Below are 26,755 nucleotides of genomic sequence, written 5' to 3' on the forward strand. Positions count from 1 at the left end.
TCATGCCCAACAATCAGTGAGCAGGAGAGAGGAGGGTGCCAGAGCGCATCACATCCGCAGATGCATTAGAAGGAGTGAGGCACTGTCTGAACATCTAGTTAATAGCTCACTCACCCAAAGAGATCCCTCATTGGGCTTTTCAGACCTACACTTGTTGCCTATTTTTAGCCAGCACTAGCACCAGCACTAGGGGTCCTGGCCTTGGCCGCACTACCCACTTTCCATGTAACTTCTCATCTTTCTTTTGCCTTTCTTATGAATGCCAGTCACAAAGTCATGTCCTTGTGACCCCACTTTACACTTCATCTTAAATTACCAAAGCCAGTATTTGCTTTCTACATGCTAATTGTGTAACCTATAACTGCTTGTACTATTGTTAGAATTTTGATTAATGGCAAAACTTATATATATATAAGCTTTGTACTAACCAATATTATATATTGAGAAGTGCTTATAAGTCAATATAAAATGTTAATACAACTGACAACACAGACAGCATGAAATTCAATTGTGTTAAATCAATTATTGTATCACCATACTAAGTATACTAATAATGGTAAAGACACATTATTCATAACAATCATTGACAAGTGCTTGTCTTTGAAACCCTGGCTGTTTAACAATACTTATCACAGGTAGCCAGGGCACTTGGCAGCACCTGGTCATCCCTGACCAAAAAGGGGTTCCATGCTTCCTTCAGTCAGGTACACCCCACTCCTGCCAAGTCCTTGGCAATCACAATACATATTGCAGTTGGCCACAAAGCTGGGTTTCCATTTCCTTTAAATAAAATGTATTCAAACATTTTAAAAACAAAATAACAACTAGTACTTGCAAAACACAAATTTGATCAATGTGGACACGTCACCAGGTCTTCTAGCATTAGTGCAGAGTGTTGTATGATAGAATAAGTCTGTTACTGATCTCTCCTACACTGATGTCACTGCGCTGGCCTCATATGATTTCTACTTTAACCGAGAAAGCAATGATACAGCATGTAGCAGTCACTTTGAAAGCTGATTCTTGGTCCTATTTCAGGACCCTCCTACTACAGAAGGGTACAGAGTAGTTATCAGTGATAGTTGTTACTTATTTTTCTTTACTAGCATAAGTTTGCTAATTATAATGGTGCAATAATTGATTTCACACAGTACCATATCTTGGTTTCTACATTATCTGTGTTATTATCTTATATTACATTATAAGCACTTCTGCAAACATTTTCAAGGCTGCGGTATATCCCATTTTAAGTATGTCTTGTAGAAGCTGATTAATTTCCAGCTCTATCCAGACAGCCTTGAACGAGTAGGTTTAATTAAGAATTTAAGGTGTTCAGTGCAAAACTTCCCGCTATGCCTTTCTCTATATGTTCTATATGCATTGAACCCTTTGTAAATAATGTGGTGGCCATATTATGGAGAAAACGTCTGTTTACTCTGAATGGCTCATCGCACTTTTGTAAATAGACCCCTTGATAAGAAGATAGTTCTTCAATGCTAAAATATATTTGGGAAATCACTTAAAGAAAATATTGAAATACAGTAACATGCAAACTAATAGTATCTTGAAATGCTAGTTCGTTATTAACAATCATCACTGAAAATGGCAGACCTGTTATACCCAACCACATCCAATCTAATTGAATTATATTATTCTATACTATACAATCATCATCACTAATTTATATAGCGCCAGCATATTCCGTAGCGCTTTGCAATTTGGAACAAACACAGTATAAAACAATACTGTATAATACATGCTTATAAGTGTACAATCTATTGTTACTGATAATAATAAATATTTTTATCTTTCTTGTTCAGTTGTAGAAATATACAAAGTTGAGTATTGATACATGATTTTTTTTTTGGTTTTTTTAAGGAATTTTACTTTGGCCCATTCTGCAGAGTTTTTATCAAACATGTTAATGCCTCACAATTTTATTCTAGGAATTGGTAACATCATCATCATCATCATCATTTATTTATATAGCGCCAACATATTCCGTAGCGCTTTACAATTGGGGACAAACGTAATAAACTAATAAACAAACTGGGTAAAACAGACAAAGAGGTGAGAAGGCCCTGCTCGCAAGCTTACAATCTATGGTTTATCTACAGATAAACCTGTCGCTTTTGTGCAGTTCACAGACCAGGTTTATTACCTGACACAAATTAACTTGTGATGTGATGTTCAATACTCATGGTTATTCCAGGAATGAATATCATCATCAACATTTATCTATATAGCGCCAGCAAATTCCATAGCACTTTACAACAAACATTAATAAGACACTACTGGGTAATACATACAGAGAAGTAAAAGAACTATATATATATATATATATATATATATATATATATATATATATATATATATATGTCAGTGACTGAGCAATGAGCCTCTTCCTGATGATACAGATATAACTTAGGACGGCTTGGGACAATAGTTAAGCAGAGAAGAAGTTAGTACAGAAGTGCTGCCTCTAGGACCTGGCGGCCTCCCCCAGTACTTCCTGCCTCGCTCTCACACACACACTGCTTCCAGCCTCCCAGGCCGCGGTCTCGCCCCGCTACCTCCCCCCAGGGCTCGCAGGACAGGCCGGGGATACCATGTGAGAGTAGGCCGCGAGCAGCAGGACTTACCCCCAACCTCCGGCCGGCTTCAGGTGAGTACGAGGAGCCGAGACATAGCACGGGGGAGGCGGGGAGTGTAGGCCCAATGACTGAACGGTCCTTTCATTGCCACGGCCGGGGTCTGGTCTCTTATACAGACACTTCCATCAACTTCTTTATGTGACCATCGGGGTAATAGACTGGAGGTGACCGGTACATCAGTTACGTAGTATGTCACATATTACAATACGTAGCACCGGGAGGACAGGGCTGTGTACCTGCCTGTGGTGCCCAATCAGATAAATAAATGTCTATCAAACCCTCTTATCTGACGACAGACTAAAGGCCTGGGCTGAGATGTAATGGCCTCCTTATTAGTACAGCATCATTAATATGGGAACAACACGGCTGGCTTGTGCTTATATGCCGCAGACTTTACTTCTTCCTTCAGCAGTGTTATTGTTATTTGTTTTTACTTGGCTAGAATCTATATTGTTTTGATTAAATTAAATAAAAAGTTGTGCCTTTTATTTTGTTTAGGAAGCTTTGCTTATATTGGTCTGTGCTGTAAACATGGATCAGCCGGTGATCTCTTCCTATGAAGAAGTCTTGTCCCTCTCTTCTAATGATGGAGCTCTCCATTTTATATCAGAATAGTTTCATCCTTCTCTAATATGTGTAATCGCAACAGCAAATGAAGCACAACTGTGCATTTAAATTCCTTTGACGTTTTCATTTGTCAAAACAAAGCTGCAGTTTTTTTTTAATCTCCCCCCTTTAGGGTAGTTAAGGAACATTTTACAGTTTTACCTAATTTATTATCATTTAAATATCCCCAGCATACTGTACAGTACTTTACAATTGGGAACAATAATTGTAGTAATGCAAGACTGGGTATTAACAGACAAAGAGGTAAGAAGGATCACATGCTTACAATGTATAGAGAGATAGGTGTTTGATAAATGAGATTAAGCAGTACATACTGTATATTGATCCAACCAAATTGCAATGGGAAAAGTACTTAGTGGTGCTATATGATTGTTACACAGCATTGTAAGTTTGGGGGTCAGTAAGTTGTTTAGGATAGAAGTAGAATAAATGTAAGTTTGAAGGAATTGTGTAGAGGCTGGTAGTGGGGTAGAATAGACTTGAAAAGGGGGTTAAGAGTTGGTTCGGAATTTTGATAAGTTTTCCTAAAGAGGTCAGTTTTTATGGAACTTGAAGGTCTGGAGGCTGTGGGGATATGTCTTGTATGACAGGGAATTTTACAGAGTGGATGAACCCCGATATAAGTCCTGTTACCGGAAATGAAAGCAGGTAATGAGTGTGTATGAAAAACACAGATCTCGGGCAGAGCCAAGAGGGGAAATATTTTAAACGAGATGTATGTTGGTGTAGTTTTGTTTATGGACTTGCATGTTAAGTATTTTATGTTTGATTCCCTAAAATAAAAGCAACTAACAACGGTAATGACAAAGCGGAGCAGATTGTAGTGGTGAAAGTCTGGTTTGGGGAAGATGAGTAAGGACGGAAATGCAGTAGTCAATGCAGGAGATGATGAGTGCAGTACTTGTGTGAAATAGATGCATATTCTGGAAATGTTTTTTTAGATGTATGTAGCAGGATTTGGCTAAAGATAGAATGTGAGTCAAGGATGACAGGTTTAGGGTTTGTCGTGTTGTTAATAGAGGTTTCTTGTAAGTATCCTCTTTTGGCTGATGGGAGTAGTATTGGCTCAGTTTTTGAAAGATCAGAGTTCTCCCCAGCACCTATTTCCTGGGTGCTCCACCTGGCTCTTGGAGCCCAACAGAGTCCTATTATAATATAGTACAAACCATTGTTTCTCCTGTTTTAACAGGCACTATGCGAATCCTACAGCCTTCAATGTGTGTTAGACCAGTCCTGACAGGTGTGGGCAATAACCGCCAACATTTTTCAATATTGCAAAGTAGTACACTGCCCCCACCCGGCTACTTGTTAATGCCACCCTGCTGGCTAAAGTTTTTAAGGTGAGCACTGAAGATTGAGGTGGCGAGAGGACATTCAGTAACATGGGTGTTGAGAGATCCATAGAGGATAGATAACTTTGGGTATTATGTGCATAGAGATGATACTGAAATTGAAAATGAGATTTTTATTTTTTCAATAGAAGATCAGAGGAACTAAAACTGAGCTTAGTGGTACTCCAACTGATAGAAGCAGCAGAGAGGATATGAATTCAGATAAAGGAACACTGAGAGATATGATATGATGAGAACCATTAAAGGACACTTTCCTGAAGACATAGGGAATCTACTGTTTGTATAAGAACTGAGTGATCAACAGTATCAAATGCAGAAGGAAAGGTCCAGGAGAATTAAAAGAGAGTACTGTTCTATAGATTAAGCAGTGATCAAATCATTGACCACCTTAGTCAGTGCAGTCTCTGTGGAGTGTTAGGATAGAAAGACTGCAAGGTTGGTGCAGGCAAGACTCTTAAGGAGCATTGGAGGTGAGTGATGGGATGGTAATTTGAGAGAGTGTTTGGGTCAGAATTAGATTTTTTTTTCACAGTACGAGTGATAACCATATGCTTAAATAATAATGGAAAGATACCAGTGAGGTGGGGAGAGAAAGTTTACTGATGTCAAGTCTGCAATGAGTGGCTGAAGGATAGATTAATTTCCTCTTCATTTGTGGTTCAAATGAAGAGAAGGTGTTTGAAAGGAATTGGAACAGGTTATAATTATTTTCGTTCATATTGCACTACTATATTAGCGCTTTAACAGAGATTATCATTTACATCAGTCCCTAACCAAATGGAGCTTACAGCCTAAATTGTCTCCCACACATACATTAGGATTCCTTGTGTGAGTAACCAGTTAGCTTATCAGAATGTTTTTGGACTGTGGCAAGAAACCAGAGCACACAGAGGTAACCTACACAAACTCAGGGAGAACATGTAAACTCCACATAGCTAGTGCCCTGATCTGATCTTGTCCTTGGAAGTAGGAAGCAAGGCATTGATGTTAGTCAGAGGGGTTTGTTTGGTAGGCTTAAGAAAGAAGAGATGTAAATGTATTGAAATGTGCTTGGGCTTAAAAAACTGAGGGAAGATGAGAGATTTGCAATTGTTATTTAGATAGGAGTGGTAGATGGCAGTATATTTGAGGATGGAGGGAGTTTCCGACGGGTTTGAAAAGTGAAGATGTTGCCTATACAACCAATCAGATTCTAGCTATCATTTTGTAGAATGTACTAAATAAATGATTACTAGTATCTGATTGGTTGCTATAGGCAACATCGCCACTTTTCAAACTTGTCCGAAACTCGCTGCTTGATAAATTTACCCCCAAGACTTTCTCTAATGTTCTACTTTGCAAGAAAGTATTTTGCTAGCAATTCATAAACAGGTCTGATACATGGGAGTTGGGTAAAATATATTATTTTTGTAAGGCTAATGCCACGAAAGGATAGTAAGAAAAACAATGTGGGAATGAGAATAATAGAAATAGAGATAAATAAAGCCACCAAGTTACATTGACCAGGACAGTAAGATGAGAAGTGAACTTTCTGGTGGTTGTCCTCAGATATTGTTTAACAGTGATTTATTTTTATTCTTTTCCCCCTTTCACTTAGTGAAGAAATAACAAATAACTCCACCTTGACTGACTGCATTTTATATGGTCCTATTTATTAAACATGGAAAGCCATATTTCTGGCAAAACCAATGTTTTTGCTGGTGATTGGTCTTCCTCCATATCTATCAAAATCAGTGCTGTCGCTAGCGGTAGCCTCTGCCGGCTTTCTCCGACAAGATCTGGAACCTATTTAACAAGTACTGTGGCATTACATTTATAGCCTCAATCCTCCTTTCACTATCGTCCTCACATGAGGTTCAGATGTAAGAGAAGTTAATAATGGCTGTAATTGTAGTTAAAAAACTGGGGATGAAACAGAGGAAAAGTGGTTAGACCCAATCATGGGAGACCGTATGTGATATAATCACATTCACTGCAGAACAGGTCATTTCACAGAGGTGCAAAGTTCTATCAAGACCATCTTCAAATTTCATTTTTGCTTCACCATTCTGCGTGATGCCATTCCGCACAGTCTTGGTGAATACGCATTTCGTAGAATTTACAGTCTATGAATAGAGCTAAGGCAAAGGGCAGGTATTCTGTTGTGTGGTTGGGTTAGGACTAGGAACACTTCAGAACAAATTCTGACTGAAAATTTTGCAGGCCAAATGCATGGTCAGTGTTTGTAGTTAATTCCCTTGTAATCATTGATCTGTATGACCATTGAATTCGGCTTTAGTATTACATTACCTTGATATACCCAGCATTAAATTCCTTACTGTAACATTTCTGATACTGAACCATTCGCAGCCCTTCACCTTGACAAGCGTGGATTTAGAGCTTGCTGAAAACACTGTAGGTCTACATACAGCTATAGCAAATACCAAAATTTAATTTGTATATTATTCCGTGGGGGTTTGGGTAATTTGGGTCTGTAACATGGCTACTTTGTAATTTTTGTCCGTTTGTAATTGTGTAATTTTGATTCATTCGTGTTATTGTGTCTACCTCATTAGACTGTTTTGGGTTATTTTTTCCTGAAGAGGTGATTTCTCCATTTTAATTACTATTGGCAGAGGGGGCACCTCTGCATTGTATGTATGCAGAAAGTGGCATCAGCCACAGTTTGCTATTGCTATCTGTGCGGCTCTGCTTAGCAGTGGAGCCCCATAAACACTAAATGGTTGGTCATATGCCTCTGATGATCAGGCCGAGCAGCTGGCACTCTCGCTCTCTCTCTCGCTCTCTCTCGCGCGCTCTCTCGCGCTCTCTCTCTCTCGCGCTCTCTCTCTCTCGCGCTCTCTCTCTCTCGCGCTCTCTCTCTCGCGCTCTCTCTCTCGCGCTCTCTCTCTCGCGCTCTCTCTCTCGCGCTCTCTCTCTCGCGCTCTCTCTCTCGCGCTCTCTCTCTCGCGCTCTCTCTCTCGCGCTCTCTCTCTCGCGCTCTCTCTCTCGCGCTCTCTCTCTCGCGCTCTCTCTCTCGCGCTCTCTCTCTCGCGCTCTCTCTCGCTCTCTGCTAATGTGTGATATATGCTCATATGTGGGATTTTTGTGTTTCAGACATGGAGACAAACAATCATTTTGCCAGCTCTGGCCAACCTGCATTACCTAGCGCCTCAGGACTGAAACAGCTGCCTCAATTGATGGAACCAGTTTACACAAATAATTCTCTTTTAAGATTTCCTCAACAAGTAAACGGTGAGCAGTGGCACTAAAGTCTAATTTGTGTACATAGTCTTGTCAGGCGTTCTCAATTTGTTACATTTTTCTGTGAGAAATGTTTTTTTTTTTTTGTTTTTTTTTTTGCTCTTAAGGCTTTGTTGGTTCTAGGTATCAGATACTTCATGATTTTTTTTTTTTTTTCTATTTTATTTTTAATTTGGCCGCTCCAAGGTTTACTTTCTTACTTATCAGCATGGCAGATTCATAATGTTCAATAAAAACCAATAAACTTCACAAGCGCTACTAGGTGCCACCACACTTATAATAAATAATTAAAAGAGAAAACTATAAACCAATGGCGCTCCTACAACTGCTCCAAAAATTTGTAATGTGAATAATTCTCTGTTATACAGTAAACAAATCATTTTCAGCAAGTGCCCTAAAATATACTATAATTACACAAAATATATAATAGCACATTTTTGCACTATGACTAAAAAACTCATCTGATATAGTGAACAGGAAAGGGTTCCCTTTGGTAGCAAGAAAGCTGGTTTTTTTTTTTTTTTTTTTTTTCTACAAAAGGTGTCTTCAAATATACCGCGATTCCACACATCGCCATAAATCCATGAATGAAATAAGAGAGTGTGTGTGTGTGTGTATGTATATATATATATATATATATATATATATATATATATATATATATATATATATGTATATGTGTGTATGTATGTGTTGTTTTTATATAATGTGTTTCTCAACTAGCTAGTGTATGGAGAGTTCTTTTAATCCGGTCTTCTGTCCTCATTCAGTGGCAATATTTCAGTGACTTTACTCTTGGGTTCTGGGTCATTGCTCCTGCAACCTGTCTACCTCTTTTGGAGCTTGCAGCCCTGGAGGACGCTAATTGTAGTGCCTCATGTGTTTAGAGGAGAAACCACTCGTATTGTCCTATACCTTGTTGAGTTTAATCTCTACAGTTTGTTATAATTCAGAACAGTGGACGAAGTGGAGATTTATAAGTGACGGTATGAAAAAAAGTAATGGGAGTTGGAATTTGTTAGTTTTCCAATAAAGGCAGTAGGAGAAGTGGCAGTATGGCATACCTCCGTATACATCCCCACTTCCACCACTGACTCAGAATATAAATTACAGGTATGAGATCTATTATCTGAAGTGCTTGAGTCTTGGGTCTTTTCCATAGTTTGGAGCGTCATGTTTAAAATATACCCCCTCTCGCTTCCCCTGGTATTCTCCTCTTTGTGAATTTTTCAGCAGTTCTCTTCATAGGGACTGTAGGAGGAGACACTTGGTCATCATGTATGTTATAAATTTTTCCATTTTTCCCTTTAGGTCTGAATTGCGACATGCCCGTAAATGGCATAATCTCCCCCTCAATACCCACTAACCCTCATGGGACATTTGCGTCGGATGCCAGTACTACCAATCACCCCGCATCTAATACTTATGATTACCTCTGGAAATACCCCAAGTCTCCTATTGTGAAGGACAGTAATGGGCTTAGTGCACATCAGGTGAATGGTTCAACATCATCTGTGACAAATGGCCCCTTGTGTAAAGGAAGCTCACAGGACACCTGGGAGAACTCTGATTCCAGACGTCCGGCTTCTCTCGCTTTCAGTGGTCAAGACTTGTGTAATTTCAGTAATTCTAATGTCAAAGTGGCAGCTGCAGCAAATGAAACTCATTGCTTTTCTGAGGCATCCAGGCCTGCTCCTGTACTCATATCTGCTGTGCAGGCGCTCTCTCCTTCATCTCAGCAGGGAATGGAGTCCGATGCAGGGAAAGCATTGGAAAATGATGGTCTACTGACAGATGCATTGGAACCCTCTGGTGTACAACTAGGTGTGTATAATCCTTCCTTAAATTGTCTTCTAGACCTATGATATGCTGTCTGCTCTTCTGACACACTTTGTTTTTTTACAAAATTGATGTGAGGATGGTGACCATGTGACTGTGAAGCAAAATGACTTAATAGCACCTTGTAAGCAGAAGTAGAACAAAATAAAATGTATAGCGTCTATAAAAGTGTATGTGAGTAAGTTCTAGGTGTCTCGTAGCCAGTGAACCTAACAAATAACTGCCGGCACCTAAGTCATTTCTATTAAGGTCAATGGATGCACATCTCCCCTGGCTTCTTTAAAAATCCTCCTGGATCCTATCATAAGCTAATGGGCTGAATTCCACAGTAGTGGGTCATGCCTGGCTGAATTTGCACTCGCAAACACTTTTGTGGTGACGTCTTCAGCCAGGTATGCACTGCTTCTGCCGAGCCTCCCAGACGATTATGTTAAATAATGTAATTTGGTAAGATTATCCATTCTTTGTAATTTGGTAACTTGAATTTTATTTTTTCACAAGGTGGAAATAGCAACAACTCACTATAACCATCTTTATCTTCCCAACCAATCGGCTATGGGAGCTGCTCTATTGCTATGGAGATAACCTGATAACTTCTGTTGTGCTATGATCTGATTGGTAAAGAGGCATCGCAGAGTAGGTTAGGGGGGTGACTGTTGTTTCCTTCCTGTAAATTCATATCACCATTAGCAGTCGTAGCATAATAAGGTCATGATCACTTGTTCCTATGATGTAGTAGTTCTTTTGCAATATTTTCTCAAAGCAATTAATATATTTTAGAATGTTGGGGCTTCTAAAAACCCTTTAGCTTGGTGAAGTCACATATGTATACTAAAATAACATTAAAAGGCAATAATAATATGGCACTCAATGCCAGGTGCAGTGAACTGTGCTATTGACTATTTCTGAAGGGAAATCTTTCAAAAGTAAATTTATTGATTGTCATGACGCTAATCACAATATACTGATGTATTTATATTATTTATGTAATTTTGTTGTAAAAGAATGATTTCAATGCACTTGTTGTTTTTAATAGTTGTGTATTATTTAAATATATTACTGATCATAAGATGTATGTATGCAGGAACTTTAAAACTGCAGATTTATGGTTGAGAATATTACGTTTTTAAGATGATGTAATTTCTACAGTAAGTCAGGACACTTTGTATTATGAGTTTGTATTGTAGCAGTTGTGGTATATTATTACGTCATATGTACATTGCAGGGCACTTTATACAACACAGACGGTACATTATACACTTCTACTTGCTTTCCTTTCTGTGGAGATTTCTGTATGATATGCAGACGTTTTACTTCATTTATGAGACCTCTGTATTACAGAAGATTTGTTTTTTCTATTTAATAATCTGGATAATTTAAGTCTCTAATTAAATGGTCCCCCGCCAACACATTAGTATTCCTTTAGACAACACACTGCTGCATTTAGCCAACCTGGTCACAAGCTGGACATCAATCAAATCAATTTCTCAGCAATGCTGAGGATTAAAAACCTCTAGTCAGGGATATTTGTGTAGCCAGCAGCGGCTCTTACATCACCCAGATCAGATTGCCGCTTGCAGCTCCGCTATTTGTCCATTCCCTAAGAACATCTAATCGACAAATCTTGACACACTAACACACACTAACACACACACACACTAACACACACACACTAACACACACACACACACTAACACACACACACACTAGATAACCCTGACACACACACACTAGATAACCCTTGCTTAATATTTGATATTACCCTTGATAAATAGTTCCATCGCTCACATAACTATTCTTATTTAGCTAGAGTATGTGGCAGCCTGATGAGGCCAAAGTTAGTTAGTAAACATGTTGGCAAGTAAACTAAGCTGTGACCCTCTGCTATTTAGGGACACCCACCTGCAACTTCAAGTTATGAGCTACATTTACTGTGTGCATATAGTTTGAATCTCCTGCTTAGTTTGCAGTGACATCTCCCCTCTAATGTAGGTCTGTGCTGGTGGGGTAGGGCTGCAGTTCAGTAAAGGTGGAGGTACCAGAGCGATATAATGAGTGGAAGAGGTTTTAAGCTGCTCTTAAATATTAAGCAAGGGTTATCTAGTGTGTGTGTGTGTGTGTGTGTGTGTCTAGATTTATATAGACAAAGGCCTATATACCAGACCGAAATGTTCATAACGCAAATAAACGTCATTTTCTGTATTATTGCTGTTTGTTCAAGATTTGCATGTCGGGCAGCACAGTGGTTAACATTGTTGTTTCACAGCACTGGGGTCATGTATTGGATTCCGACCTGGGCCCTATCTATGTGGAATTTTTATGTTATCTGTGTTTGCGTGGGTTTCCATGGGGTTTCTCTCCTTTCTTCCACAGTCCAAAAACATACTGGTAGGTTAATTGGCTTCTGACAAAATTGACCCTAGTCTGTGTGTGGTAGAGAATTTAGTTTAGCCCCAATGGAACAGGGACTGATGTGAATGACTACATATTCTCTGAACACAGATGCATAATATGATTGTTTATTTATATAATCCAATCATAAATAATAACTAATATTTATGGTTTCTGAAATCAGCACCTGGGTATATTTTTTTAGATACAAGTAAGCTGCTGGCTTATTAAGATAAATATATCTATGACCATGAAAGTGGGACATTCAGGCTGCTGAAAAATGTGTTGGGCACACATTAAAATAGTTTAGATAGAAATATACCTAGAATGGAGCTAGACTAAGCAAAGTTTTGTTCAGGGAAATCTGTGACAGTAGCTATTTCAATAAAGCAGTGATTACCATAAGTATAGGGTTTGAATAGTGGTGAATTATAAGACTTTCCCAATGATTAAGGCAATTTTTAAGAGCTATATTAATCTAAATAATTGGATACAATATTTTTTTTATTGATGACTATTTAATCTGTATTCTGTATTTGTGGTTATTGGAATTGCCTTAACATTGCCTTAATATCAACATTGAAAGGTTTGCAGTAAAACTACACATACCTAATTGCTGCTGGTGAATTCCGTAGTACAAAAACAGAGTAATTGTTTTAATTCCTTTTTTAGTGACTTTCACACTAGCATTATTAAATTTGTTTCACGTGCTTTAAAAACATATGTAAATGTATGACACTACATGTTCCATTTTTTGTGTTTACTGCATGTAAATGCATAGAGAATTCTACAGTGAGCTCTAAAACGCTAGTAAAACTGAATGTCAAATGGGTTTCTTGGTTTTATAAGTACGGCAGTGAATATGGGTCCTAGGCTTAACTCATCATGCCCACTAGTGATAGCAACATTACATTGTGTGCTGTCAGCATGGGGTGAGTTAGTCGGGCATCTCAATTCCATAGAGCTCCATATACAATTTCTATTGAGCTCTGTGGGTGAGGGATGGATGGGATTCCCTCACCCTCACCCTCTCTCACTCACACTGTGCAATGTGAACACAGTATAATCAGCCTGCCGTGGTGTCTCATTTTTAGTAATGAGAGGGATGTAGATTCAAAAGGGGAACTTTCCTTTTCTTTCAAGCAAGAGGTTCCTTAGTGCATTAACATATATCTTATGCATCCAATTTGGGTCTCTGAGACCTTGTGTTAGAGAGGCTCCAATTAGGTCACTGCCATGCAGGAGAGAGGGGCTTTCTTTGGGGCTGCTTTGGTACCATGTTTTCTTAGTTTTGTTTTATTTCTTTTAGTCTTCATGTGCACACCTCTGCTGCAGCGCTCATCTAGAGCAGACAGCCTTGTCTTGGTGTCTGCACATAAGAGCGGGGAATAGAGTAGACTTGACTCCTCCATACTGAGTTCTCACCCATGACACTTGACTGTTGCCTCTCCCCGTGGTCTGAGTGACTGCCTGTTTGGTTCTGTAACCAAAAGGTTATTTTCGGAATGTTTTAAACCTCATAATACTTGACTCTTCCTCCAAGGAAACAAGTCTCCGCTTGATATGGAATATGTTCAGGGTGGTGAATATCTAGAATGCTTACTGGCATGTCCATATTTGGGAGGACCACTAATGTTTTTTCAGATTTACAGTTCAGTCCCAGCATTTCTAGTTTTGAGTCCTCTCTGGTCTGGTGACAGCCCCTCTGGAGATCACCAGGTTTATGGTGGTCTCCTATGGTCCAGTGGGATAGTGTTGAACTTTACTTGAACAATCAGGGCGGAGTACCCAACTCTACTTCAAACAATAATGAGAAATGTCTGAAGGAGTCTGCTTTGTTCTGCGTGAAGGTCAAGGGGAAGATGGTCTCAACCTTCGAGACCATGTAGTTTGCACTGTTTCATTCAAGGATATTCCAGTTTGAGCTTCTCTTGTATAGGGCAAGTCTCATTTTTACTTGAACCCATTACAGTTTTCCCACCTCTTAGGATGTGTTGCTTGCCCATTGGGTGGTTGTGAAGGTTGGCATTTTTAACAGGGGCTGTCCCTTTACAAAAGGGAATTGTACAGTTGTGGTGACAGAGGCCAGTCTTTGGGGCTGGGAGTCTGTAGTTCTTATTCAGGGTCTGTGGTTTCAGGCAGAGACCAAGCTCCTGGTTAATGTGCTAGAACTGATGGCAGAATTTCAGGCTCTAGATCAGGGTATACCCATAAAAGTACAGTCAGGCGAAGCTACCGTTAGATCGCTTGGATCATGTGAGGTACCCAACATAATGTTCCGGCAATATCATCAGTGTTTTTTCCAGAAGTGGGATACTGGAAGACTGATATTTTAGCAGACACTCCCTGCTCTCAGGACAGTGGTCCCTCAGTCAGGCAGTCTTCCAGCATTCTGGTGAAGGAGGATCTTGGCTGATCTTGACATGATAGTGTTTTGACTGGTGAAACCTCAGGGCTAGGGGACCAGGGTTCAGCAGGCGTTTCTTTGTTTACTCCATGACTGTTCTTTGGTGATGGTTTTTTTCCAGATAATTTATCTGTTCCCACTTGCAACATTGAAATCGCAGTTTCTTTTATAGAGGAAAGGCCCGGGGGCTGTCTGTAGCACCAGACTGGACAATTCGGTCATGGCATATGGCTTCAGCTGAGAAGCTAGGTGGGGAGGCCACATAAACCTTGATTCATACATTTACAGAGATTTTAATTTGTGTTTTCGGACACCAGTTCTGGTCAGAAGGTGCGGTGCCTATGCCCTGGAGGTGCACCTCTGGGATGTCCCACAGTCATAGTCCAATCTGGCACCTCTCTGGGTTTTTTGTGAAACATCCCATAGCAGTGAGCGTTTCCGTCCAGGAGGCTAGATATACTTGTTTCATTGTGCCCCCCCAATTGGTTGAATGAGAGAACAGGATTTTTAATGATTACATCAAATCCTTTTCTCTAAATTGGGGAACACTGAGCACCCATCTGTTTACGCTCTAGTTCTCCTGTTAAATGTTTTCAGGAGGTTTATTGTTTCTCTCGCTCTTTGTTTCTATCTCTCCAGTTCTGTTCTGTGGGGCCTAGGTTAGTAAAATAGCTGAGTTACCTACAGGATGGGGATATAGAAGAGGCCAGTGTCCTAATTGGAGCCTCTATAGCCCATGGACTCGGTGTCCCGCATGGGTTCAGAAAAAAGGATTTAACACAAGTGTAAAAATCCTGTTTTCAACATTGAGTTTGACAAATATGTGATTAATCCTGAATTGCAATATAAGTGCATTGTAAATGTTTGATAATGTTAAAACACCATCTTTCAAAGTACATTTATAGTAATCATCAGTCACTCTTTTTTTTTTTTTTTTTTTTTTTTTTTAATGTATTTTTCATTAGCACATTTCAAAAAATTCCAGAATATTGGCAACACTGATGAATTTTGTTTTTGTTCTTACTGGATAGGTGAAAGAATTTGTAAGCACAACGGACCAGACCTGGCATTAGAACCTCTTAGTCAGACTGTATCTAGCCCACTGCCTGCTCCTCAGTTTAATAGTTTGGATGACCCTTCTCAGCTTCCATACCAGCTTGGAGATTCTTTGGAGTCCTTTGAAAATGACCTCTACCCTGGTAAATTACAGTAAACACTGCAAAACTCTGAAAAGAGATTTATCTTATTGTAGTACAGTATAAATAGTCACTATGATGTGAAATTTCCCTTACTGGTTGTGTTTTAGTCATGGGGATGTGCGCAATGCACTCTGGCTACTCTGAGGCAAAGACCCCCTTACTTCACTACTGAAGCAGACAAATGCATCTTATTTAATGGAATATTGGACCTTTTAATAGATTTGTTTTTCTCCAAATGTAGTCTGAAAAAAAAAATGCATGTTTGTCTTGCTTCTTATTTTTACTGTGTGCAGCTGATTGGGGCATTGCCATGGGAGTTATTCAGAATCCCCTTAAGAGTTATGGTTTACATGATAACACAGGTTTTTTTTTTTTAGACATTGCATTATGCTCCAGTTTAAAAATGTGTGTGTCTAATATAAAATACAGGATCATTCTAGAACCTGATCTTTCCCCAAATTCTGCCCATTTGTTTGAATATGTGGTTATAACATTTTAGTACTAATCATTCATGCTTATTTATGACTTTATTCCCCATAAAGTCTATGTCGTCCATATATGGAACATGCAAGTTGCTTCTTGTATCAATTTTCTTTCTAGAAGTGGATACATCTTCTCTAATAGTACACAACGGGGCATATTCAATTGTTTACTTTTTCCGCAGCGGAAAAAGTATTACCGTTATTACGGTAATATAAGCCGGATATCAGCTCGCAGCTCCGAGCCGCGAGCTGAAATCCAGCGTGGAAAGTACCATAATAACGGTATTTACGCGCACTATTACCGTAATGACGGTAATAGTGAGCGTGGCGCTTTACTTTAGGCAGTAACGCCAACAATTGAATATAGCCCAACATGTTGATTTTAAACAGAGCAATTTGCTTGTATGATATGATTCTAAAATACAGGGGAGTGTTACCTTTACTGACAGTTTTACAGTACCCACAAGTGCATCACTACGAATATAAGTGATCAAATAATTACTGCTACATACCAAGGGGTAAATGTATAAAGCGGAGAGTTTTCCGGCGGGTCTGAAAAGTGGAGATGTTGCCTATAGCAACCAATCAGATTCTAGCTATCATTTTGTAGAATGTACTAAATAAATGACCGCTAGAATCTGATTGGTTTTTCAAACCCGCCGGAAAAATATCTGCTCACATTTGGGGGTAAATGTATCAAGCTAACATACAGTGTTTGTCTTTTTACTCTCTGTAAAGCTCATAACTTATTTAAAGGTAAAGCTTTCGATGTGAGTATATGTGACTATATATTTGTTGTCCGCTTTATTGTAGACATACAATTTTTGAGCAATGTTTTGCTGCAGGCTGACTTTATTTGTTAGAAATAAGCCAGCCTTCAGCCAGAGACAATTATGTTGAGAGTTTTAATGTTTTTAGAATGCAACAGTTTTCTGCAGTGTTTATTTTTATGGAAATGAAGAATTTAAATATCCATAATTTATTATGACTGAGCACATCGGGCAGCAAGAATAAACTTCATTTTTAATGTTAGGGGTTGTTTAATTTATTTCAAATAATCAAATGTCTCTATCTATTATGTAAAACTCTCTTATAACTAATCTGTGCTCCGTTACTCTGATCGGGAATACTCAGATTTCAAACGGAACTGGCAGAAAACATTGCACAATGCCCAAACGTACATACATATGCCCTATGGGATCATATGTACACTTTGGCAATATATGTGTGTGGACAAATTGCCATTCACTTTGGGCCCTTGGGCCATGTGTTTGGGTATGTCTGACTGTGGACACATTTCTTGACGTAAACTATGCCCACCTACTGTGCTTACCAACCAGGTCATCTCTGTGTGTGTGTGTGTGTGTGTGTGTGTGTGTGTGTGTGTGTGTGTGTATATATATATATGTGTGTGTATATGTATATATATATATATATATATATATATATATATATATATATATATATATATATATTAATAATAATAATAATATAATATAATTATATATATAATATAATTATATATATTAACTTACTGTGCTCCACCAGGTATTTTCTCAGCACCAAAGTGTATTAAAATGAATGAATTCCAGTACACGTCACACTGTTTTGTTTTTTTGTTTATTTTTAAACACTTCTTTTTTTTTTTTTTCTTTTTTTTTTTTTAATGTATCATATATTTGCTGGGTGAATTGCTTAATGGTAATGAATATTTTCTTACTGTTGCTTCCTCTCCCTCTCACATTCTGACTGCAATGTTACTAATAGAATCAGCCAGCAATACATTGTATGATATTGAGGAAACAGAAGTAGGAATCCAACAAAAGGACAGAAGCCCACTGGTTGACTCGTCAAGTTTGGAATGTCATTCTTATTCAAACACTGCCGCCTATCCACTTGTTATTGAAGAAGTCAAGAACTGTCATTTATTCAATCCTGCATCTGCGTCTCCTGAATTAGGAGACTCTGTATTACAAGGTACTTATCTGCAATTTATTAGTTTGCCACTAGGTGGCCCAAACGGCAGTCTTCGGTCCTTTACACTCTGGTGTTGCATTAAGCCAGTGACACTATGTAAACACATAGAAAAACACATTCCTACAGGCGAAGTGTAGTAACTGCTTCCTTGGCAGATAAGTGGACCCTTTCATTTCAGAGTACAATGATTAAGCCATTTGCCTGTAAGAATTACACTAAACATAATAGAGAAGACCATAGGATGGTGTAGAAAAAAGAAAGTCGGCAAAGGGTTGTTTTTTTTTTCTCCAATACATATTTTCTCTTGTGAAACAGTGGAATTGGGGCATCTTCGTATCTAGCTCAGTTTTTCCTAAGAATGGTATAACACCTAAGATGAAGATGTTAAAAGCAGTAAACTAGTGTAATGTGGGTGGTTATGAAAAACATAGTTGAGGCAAAATCCACCTGTCCATGAATCCAGTAATTTTGGGAACAAATACAAAATTGATGGAATAATGGATATATTCAAAAGGCCTCAAACTATTTATTTTTAATTGTAATACTCTAAATCCTAATTAGCACAAGTTCATTGTCTGCATGTTAAACAAATAAACAGTGCACTCTAGTAAAAAGGAATAAATGTTATGTTCTTAAAGGTTTGTTGATATACAACAGAAAAGGATCAACATAAAGTGCTATATAAATCGACTAGTGCTTGTAGCAGGAGAATGGTTTCTAGTTAGTCTTCAGACTGATTGTCCTCAGTATTGAAGTTAAATCAATTCACGTTCCTGGTAGAACGCTGAGCAGCAAAAATTGTCTCTGACCTCAACTGGTATTAGATATAGATATAAAGTGTGTCCCATCTGGTGAATCTAGGGCATATGACAGTATCTGAAGTTCATCAGTGTAGTAAAAGCAGACCACTGTTTTGCAGTTAGAGCCACTTTTTCAAAGCCTTTAAGAAATATGCTGATTAGATTATAATACAGAAATCTAGTAGGAGCTTTGAAAGTTTAAAACTGTCTCTTAGCGATTGTCTCTAGGTCACCTATATATGCTTAACACCCCCATACAATTTTGCAAAGCAAAAAATGTGCTGTTTCTTTGGAGCTGGCCTAATTGATAGATCCATAGCTTCATCTTTATGACCTTTATACTCTTAGGCTTGTGTTATTTCTATCTATCGCCAGCATGCTCTCATGAAAATGCATGTTTACAGATAATATGTCAGAGATGGATGAAAGCCCTGAGGGAAGTAAAGCAGAAGAACCCAGTACTGCATTGGAGAGCAACTTGCCGGCTGAAATTTACTCTGAAGATGTAACCCCAGAGCCCAGTGTTGCCCCTGAGCCAGAGGAGGAGGAACTGGAGCCTGGCGAAATAAAGGGTAAAACATGAGTGACAAGGACAAGTGTGCAACTGTACATGAGACTTCTATGGGGCCCAGTGGAAACAGTGTGCCTCTGATGGCCTTATTCAGGCTACATATTAATGTGTTCATAGTTTAAGTGTTTAAAGTATTTTAAGCAATAAGTGCAGTTTAGTGTTGGGTGATATTGTGGGATTAAGAACATCTCGGTAGGTCAGTATGACTTTAAGGTGGAGCAGAGCTGAGAAGCTTGTTTTAAGGGCAGGGGCATCTTCATTGAGTGGCTATTGAACCAGTCTTATGGTTCCACCTCTGTACAATGTGTTCCAATTCCTTTTTCTTGTAGTATTAACTGGCATTTTTTTCAGAAACTATATTTATGTACTGGGGATCAGTGCACACAGGGTCTAGCTCCTCCAGTAATTGTACCATGGAAATATAGCATTTGTTGGTCACAATTATTGTGTAGTCCTATTTATTCACTCCAATTGAACAATATTCTGCTGCACACGTGGTGGGAGATTATTTCCTATTGATAACTGCCACAACAGTTGGTGAAAGGCAAGTGTTGTTTAAAAGTTTATTAAAAAAAATAAGTTGAACTTGCATGAACATGAGCATATTAAAATGTATTGCCTGTTTCCAGTGTCCCCTAGCTATGTGCTTCAGCGGGATCTCCATCTATAGGCAATGAGGGACATTGTGTTTCAATGCCTGTAGACAGGTCTGCCATAATGTTTCTAATTGACAGTAGAAGGAAATCCCACCAAAATGTCTAGAGGACACTGAAATTTGATTACCCATTATTTGATATGTTCAGCAATATCCTGTAAGTGCAATTTGTTTTTTGTAATTAACATTTAACAGCACTTAATCTCTCGGTGCTCCCCAGCAAATTGAACAGTTCTTGACAATACTGCTTACACAGTATTTAAAATATGAACAGACTTTGGAGGTAAACAGGTGAGCTGGTCAATATCTCAGCTGCCAGTGTGTTCAAAGGACCTAAGACATCAAATCTGCCCTTTTATAGGGCGGCATATATAACTTTGATGTAGGGCATATAGAGGTATGAGTTGGGAATGTTTATGACTGTTTTTAGGATTTTCGGTGTAGGTGAATATCTCTGTCCAATTAATTTGCTCCTCAGTTGAATATATGTATTTACTTAATACATTTCTGGGCAAGGGGTACAGGTTTAACATTAAGAAGAAAAGTATGTCTTTCACCCCTGCTAGTATTACACTGTGTAAACGTTTTAATGATGTCACCAAGAAATGACTTCATGTTTCAGGTGTTCCTGGACGGAGGAGAATAGCAACGCCGCAAGAGGTGCGTCACCCGCTCCTGCATGGGTGAGTTACATTACGGATGTGTTTAATATCACTGGTGTTTCTGTTACCTTAACTGAAAGATAAACAGTTGTAAGAATTTATTTTGCTGTGATGGAGGCCTCCCTGTTTCCTGTTTGTTTTACAGAGCACTAATGTTAACATGGCCTCTAGTACCACTGTGTTTTTAAAAACCCAATTATTCAGGTGTGATGTAAGTTTCCATACATGCATGTCTGGATGCTCAAACAGTTTGCAGACACTAGAGGGGCGAGTGGAATTTTAGCCATAGATTTTCCGTAAAGTATCTAATGTATGCGCCAACACAGTCCTGACTTTTCAACTTGCATTATTCACTATTCAAACAGTTTATAGCACTTGGGGAAGGAGGGAATGTTTTTCCCTTCAAAAGTGAGGAATGTCCATTGCTGTGGACCTTGCAGCTTCTTCTTACCACAGTGACTGAGGTGGGGACGATGTGTGTTTGGTACACACCGCAGTAATTTCCAGCAGGGAGCTCGGCAGACAGCATTTTCAAGTTGATATTGGAAAAGAAGGAAAGAGAAATAGTATATACGGGCACTCTTTTATACAAATATTTACAACAACATTAGTAGATAGACTGATAAAATCATAATCTTTATTGATAATATGTTTAAAAACAAAAGCAAAATATTAAAATGTGTAAATAAATCTGAAAACCTGGTGATTCAACTATTAAAAGGTAGAACTCTACCAAGCTGACCTGCTATTCCTAGTATGGATCTAATGAATCCACTAAAATAATTGGCTTTAATTATCTAATCAGAAATGACTGATAAACATATCAGAGAGCCTGTATGAATACCCAAACAAGTACTATTATATGGGAGAACAGGAAAGGATCCATGTGCTAAATAAGCCACATACAGAAAGAAATCTGGGTGATATTGGTTATACAGCTTCTATATTGTTACATAAAAGGCAATTTGGTAGCCTAATTCTAATAGGGTGTTGTTATAATACACAGTAGTAATAGTAATACCGTTAATAATAAGTCCCTATGTATCGCTAATGGAGAAATGTGGCAGAAGGCAGGTTCTTATAAGACGCTATCCTTTTAAGCACTGATAGTGGTATATCTAATGATAGTTCCTATATCGCGCTGAATACGAAATATGGCAGTACTATGGCTTGGTACTAATGTGGTACTGTCTCAATAGCCAATAATAGTATGGATGCACCCATAAGCAACTCACTGCCTATCACTAAATAGTGGATAACAGGCTCCTAATAATCTGAACTAAATTTCATGAGTGAACAGGCTACAGAATATAATAAAGAACCAGGAACAGCAGGCTCAGCATAACTCCGACGCACGTTTCGCTTGTGAGCTTTAACAAGGCAACCCATTTTCAAGTTGGTAGTATATATTGGTTTGGCCTATGAGTTATAGTATCCTGTCACATTCTCCAGCCTTCTTCAGGGAACACTATTGCATTGGCTCTTCCTTGAGAAACTGGCTCCTTCACTACAACATCATAAAAGTGCCTCCTTCCCCACCCCCCTCAATTCTCTCTCTGCTCCTGGGTAGTCAGATGGATAAGGAGCTTTATGGGGTCCAGGCCTACAGGTCCTTCAATTTCAGAGAATGCATAAGATTAACCTGTCCTGGTATACTTATTTGATTTACCTGTCCATTGATTGGCCTCTATACTATGTTCTTTGGCCTTGTCTGCTTTCTTAAGGTCCTTTTTTTGCAAGCTCCTGGTGAGCCAGACTTTAAAAGCATGCTATTGAAGCCGTGATCTTTAGACAGAAAGATGTTGTTGAAGCCATGATTGGGACCATGCTGAGGGCTCAAAACACTCTATATGTACCATAGGGTTTGGGATAGCTATCTTTCCTGGTGTGAGGAATAGGCTCTTTATGTAGTGCTCTCTGACATTCCACCACCTCTGTCCCTCTACTGCAGAAGAGTTTTCTGGTGTGGTTTTTTTTTTTTTTTTGTTTGTTTTGTTTTTTTAACTCCCATCTTAAAAAAATGTTCTCTCTGATGTGTGTAGAGTTACACTGATGTCCTCTGTAGCTGCCACTTTTGTAATTCTTTCTTTTTTCCCTTGCCTGAGTCCTGTTAAACTAGCCAGGAGCTAAAGAGACAAATGTTTTATACGGAGGTGAAGGATCCACTTTTCTTCCAGTGCCCTGCCTCCTGGAGTATTGACTTTACTCACCTGCTGTCTGTATCTTCTTACAATAACTTTTTGTATTGTTCTTTGATATAACGTGTAACCTTTATTATAGCAATAAGTTTTATTTGCATGGCATTGTAATTGTAGTGAAAGGCTGCAGTTATTGGATTCAATTCAAAGTGTTCTACTGTGATGATTCTGTGTTTGTTAGGATTTAAGGATTACATAATATGATTACATAATATGTAGCAGTAAATGCCAGACTCTGTGGCCTTGTGGACATATATGTATTTGTGACTTCCTGTGTGCAGGTGGAAGCGAGAAGTACGGATAAAGAAAGGTAACCACCGCTGGCAAGGGGAGACCTGGTACTACGCTCCTTGCGGGAAAAGAATGAAACAGTTTCCTGAGGTCATCAAGGTAATTTAGTTTTTCTGCATTTTGTGTGGCTGTCTTGGTACAAGCATTACCTAAACCATCCGGTTTATAGAGGTCCCTTGTCCAGATTTAACCTAAATAAAATGTAGGGAACCTTATACATTTTTTATAGACAAAGTGTTTTTTAATGTGGGTGGACCTCTTTTAAAGAGGATGTCCACATTTGGACAAGCCTCCTCATTTAGATGTGCCTGACCAAGTGGATTATCTGAAGCTGGGGGCAGATAGGTGCTGTGAGCTCACAACGCAGGAGAATTATATCCATCCAGTCCTCTGCAGGTGTGCTGCATGCTAGGGGGTGGATACAGGTAAAAATTACGATGAGGGTTGTGCAAACGTGTACAATACCATTAAAGTTGTGTTTAAGCACAAATACAATATATATAACCAGTTTTGATGAATGTCATTTTAATCTTGAGCTATGGTTTGACAACAATTTAGAACCACCATATGTTGTCATTGAGGCTAAAGGTGTTAAAGTGTGAAAGTATTTGCAATTATGCTCATTATTGACGAAGTATAAAAGGCATAAAACTATCTACGGCCTTAGCATTGTTGTAGTTCTCCTGTCGTGTTCTGTAAATTATAATGTATTATGCGTTTTTATTTCTCTGGTTTTCCCTTCATTAGTATCTTTCTAAAAACTCTGGTCCCCACGTCCGAAGAGAACACTTTAGTTTCAGTCCCAGGATGCCTGTTGGAGACTTCTATGAAGAAAGACACACTCCAGATGTGAGTTGTTTTGGGTGCTTGTATTCTTAATACAGTTTATGGCACCTATTCATTTGGGTTTCACTTATTTTGTCATTAACATTTTGGGCCATGCTCCTGCAGCCAGCGCTCTCCCAATCATTGTGCTGGCCATTCAATAGTTTTGCACAAATAAACAATACTCAACTTGTATTCTTCCAATTTTGGGGCATGTCCTTTAAACTAGATTGTTTTATGTCAAGGCAAGTCTGACATACTCTTAACTATAGATAGTCAAGAAACATGGATAGGCAACACTAATAAAATGTTTTTTTGCCTTTACCGAGGAGTAGGGATTTGCCATGAATATTCAGTACTGGGTATTGTACATATTGCGTTTTATCATCACAAGGACCTGGTCTTTACTTGGCTATCTCTTTATCTAGTGAGCAGCTTTTCATTGTGCCTCAATCTGTTGTTTGTGTGCGCTATTCCCAGAGCGCACATGTAGGGCGTGGAAAGAAATTCTAAGCAACTTGTTTAAAGTTATAGCATGACATCTTCTGAAACATCTTTTTATGCAGGTCATGTGTCTACATTACATTATCTTTTTACCTCCCCTCCTCAGGGCCTGCAGTGGGTGCTACTAAACTGTGAGGAAATCCCCTCCCGTATTATGGCCATTACAGGAAAGAGGGGGCGTCCTCGTAATATGGAGAAAGCTAAAGCAAAGGAAAATAAGGTCAAAAGAGGTCGCGGTCGACCCCCAAAAGTAAAGATGATTGACCTCCTAAGTAAACCTGATGCTAAACTCCTGAGAAAGTTGGAAAACCAAGGTATGGAGAGCTCATGGAATGTTATTTTATGTCGTGTGTCCAATCTGTACAATCGTTTCATGGCATGAGTTCTTCATGTCTTTATTTATGTGTTTCCATGCCTAATGAGCGTATTTTTTAATCTATTTTTGGTTTGTTCCTTTTAGATATTCTTAGTGATGTTGAAAAAGTGCTGCTCAGTAAGCTGAGGAAGAAAATGAGAAGAAAGGTTAGTCTACATTTATTATAATTTAAATAAAAAAAATAAAGATTCCAAGAATACATTGCGCAAGCGGTTTCATTGTAATCCCACATGATAAATTCTCATTATGTATGCTTTTGAAAATGTGAGGACATCTGTAACTTAGATTATTGTGGTAGTGAACATCAACATTTAAGCATTTCCCTATAATTCATATGGAGGACACAGGCGGACCAGTACTCTGCTAATTCAGGTTCTGTGGGAAGAGAAGCAGTCCGAACAGTCAAAACTATTGCGATGTGCTGCTTCGACAGTGGTGCACTCTGATCCTACTCCCAAGATAACGTCATCCTCGGAGGAAGATGACAGACTGAAACTTGGAGATTCCTCTAAGTGGGGGAATTCTCCTACTGGGATTTCCCCCCCCCCCTTGTTGCCTGTCCAAACAAATGCTCAGTTTCATTTTAGGATGTAACTAATGGTCAGCATCCAGCTTTTTGCTTTTTTAGGCAAAGCAATGGAAAACTGGGTTACATGTTCTTCCCTCATGCTGTTCTCGGGCCAGGTGACGGAAGCATCTTTTTCCATAAGTGGCTTTGAGTTAAATAATTGCAGGGACTCAGTTAATATGTTGGCTGCCTCGTTTGCATTATGGCGCAGCACTTGACGGGTGAATTTTACTTCCAAGAAGAATGATTGTTCGTGCCTTCAGCCAGTAGTAGAACTGGGACCAGTCTGTGAATGAGTCCACTGCTGTCTATGTGGCAGAGAACAACTCCTCTAGCAGGATAGATGACCCCTGGGCTGAGATTGGACTTGCAGTGGTCTGCACTGTTACGGAATTCGGCAGGGGCTTTGGTCAGGCAAGGCTGTGGTCAGGCTATTCTGCTAAGCCCTGCACTAGGGACAACCTTGGAAGGGACATCTGTCCTATGGATAGCTCCATCTATTGCTTCAGCAAGAATGGTGTCTGAATTGGCTATCCTATCTTGCAAGTCACTATATCTAGTCTTTCACAATGACAGAGTTGTCCTGTGCATGTTGATTCCGCGCACAACAAAAGATGTCCTGCAACAAATCAAACTGTTGCAAGAGACCTACACCAGTTCCTGATAACAGCCCAGTCTATCAGATCGGTGAACGCATTGGAGCCTTCGTTGAACAGGTGTCAGGCAGCAGCCTTGCTCTCTGTCCATACTTTTACCAAATTCTCCCACCATACCCTCCCCTATGGGCAGATTAGGAACATCCCCAATGTTAGCAGTGTCCTCCAAATAGGAAGAAAGAGGATTTTTATACTTAAGAGCTTGAAACATTTGGGGACACTGTGTTTCCACCCCCTCTTTCATTCTGATTTTAAGGTTGTGTGGTTCTTGTTTGGTTATTTCAGTCCTATCCTATGGGCTTTGTTAGCTAAAAATAAATAAATCAGGAGCTATTAGTGGAGTGTTATAGTAAGGGAGGAGCTTGAATTCAAACCGGTTTAGAATTAGTGCTTACTCCAGCACCAGCTCCATCTGTACCCCAAGGTTATCTGTGTCCCCCCAAATGGAATCAGGGAATGGATTTAACGGTAAGTACAA

At 39.1% G+C, this 26,755-nt stretch overlaps 1 protein-coding gene across 3 annotated transcripts in view; it reads left to right on the top strand.

Annotated features, from left to right (window-relative positions):
• The window catches only part of BAZ2A (bromodomain adjacent to zinc finger domain 2A), a 57,299-nt gene that overhangs the window by 13,888 nt on the left and 16,656 nt on the right, over positions 1–26,755 (top strand). For 2 of the 3 annotated variants that reach the window (XM_075199508.1, XM_075199510.1), the window contains exons 1-11: positions 2,489–2,665; positions 7,730–7,867; positions 9,188–9,700; positions 15,545–15,712; positions 17,962–18,171; positions 19,376–19,543; positions 20,820–20,880; positions 23,339–23,447; positions 24,096–24,197; positions 24,784–24,991; positions 25,138–25,199. In XM_075199508.1, the coding sequence (XP_075055609.1) occupies positions 7,732–7,867; positions 9,188–9,700; positions 15,545–15,712; positions 17,962–18,171; positions 19,376–19,543; positions 20,820–20,880; positions 23,339–23,447; positions 24,096–24,197; positions 24,784–24,991; positions 25,138–25,199 (1,737 nt within the window). In that variant the 5' untranslated portion in view covers positions 2,489–2,665; positions 7,730–7,731. Of the gene's footprint in view, positions 1–2,488; positions 2,666–7,729; positions 7,868–9,187; positions 9,701–15,544; positions 15,713–17,961; positions 18,172–19,375; positions 19,544–20,819; positions 20,881–23,338; positions 23,448–24,095; positions 24,198–24,783; positions 24,992–25,137; positions 25,200–26,755 lie in introns of those variants that run through there. The other variant, XM_075199509.1, reaches the window with a different exon arrangement.

This window comes from Mixophyes fleayi, chromosome 2, assembly GCF_038048845.1.
Source record: "Mixophyes fleayi isolate aMixFle1 chromosome 2, aMixFle1.hap1, whole genome shotgun sequence".
Classification (NCBI taxonomy): Eukaryota; Metazoa; Chordata; class Amphibia; order Anura; family Limnodynastidae; genus Mixophyes; species Mixophyes fleayi.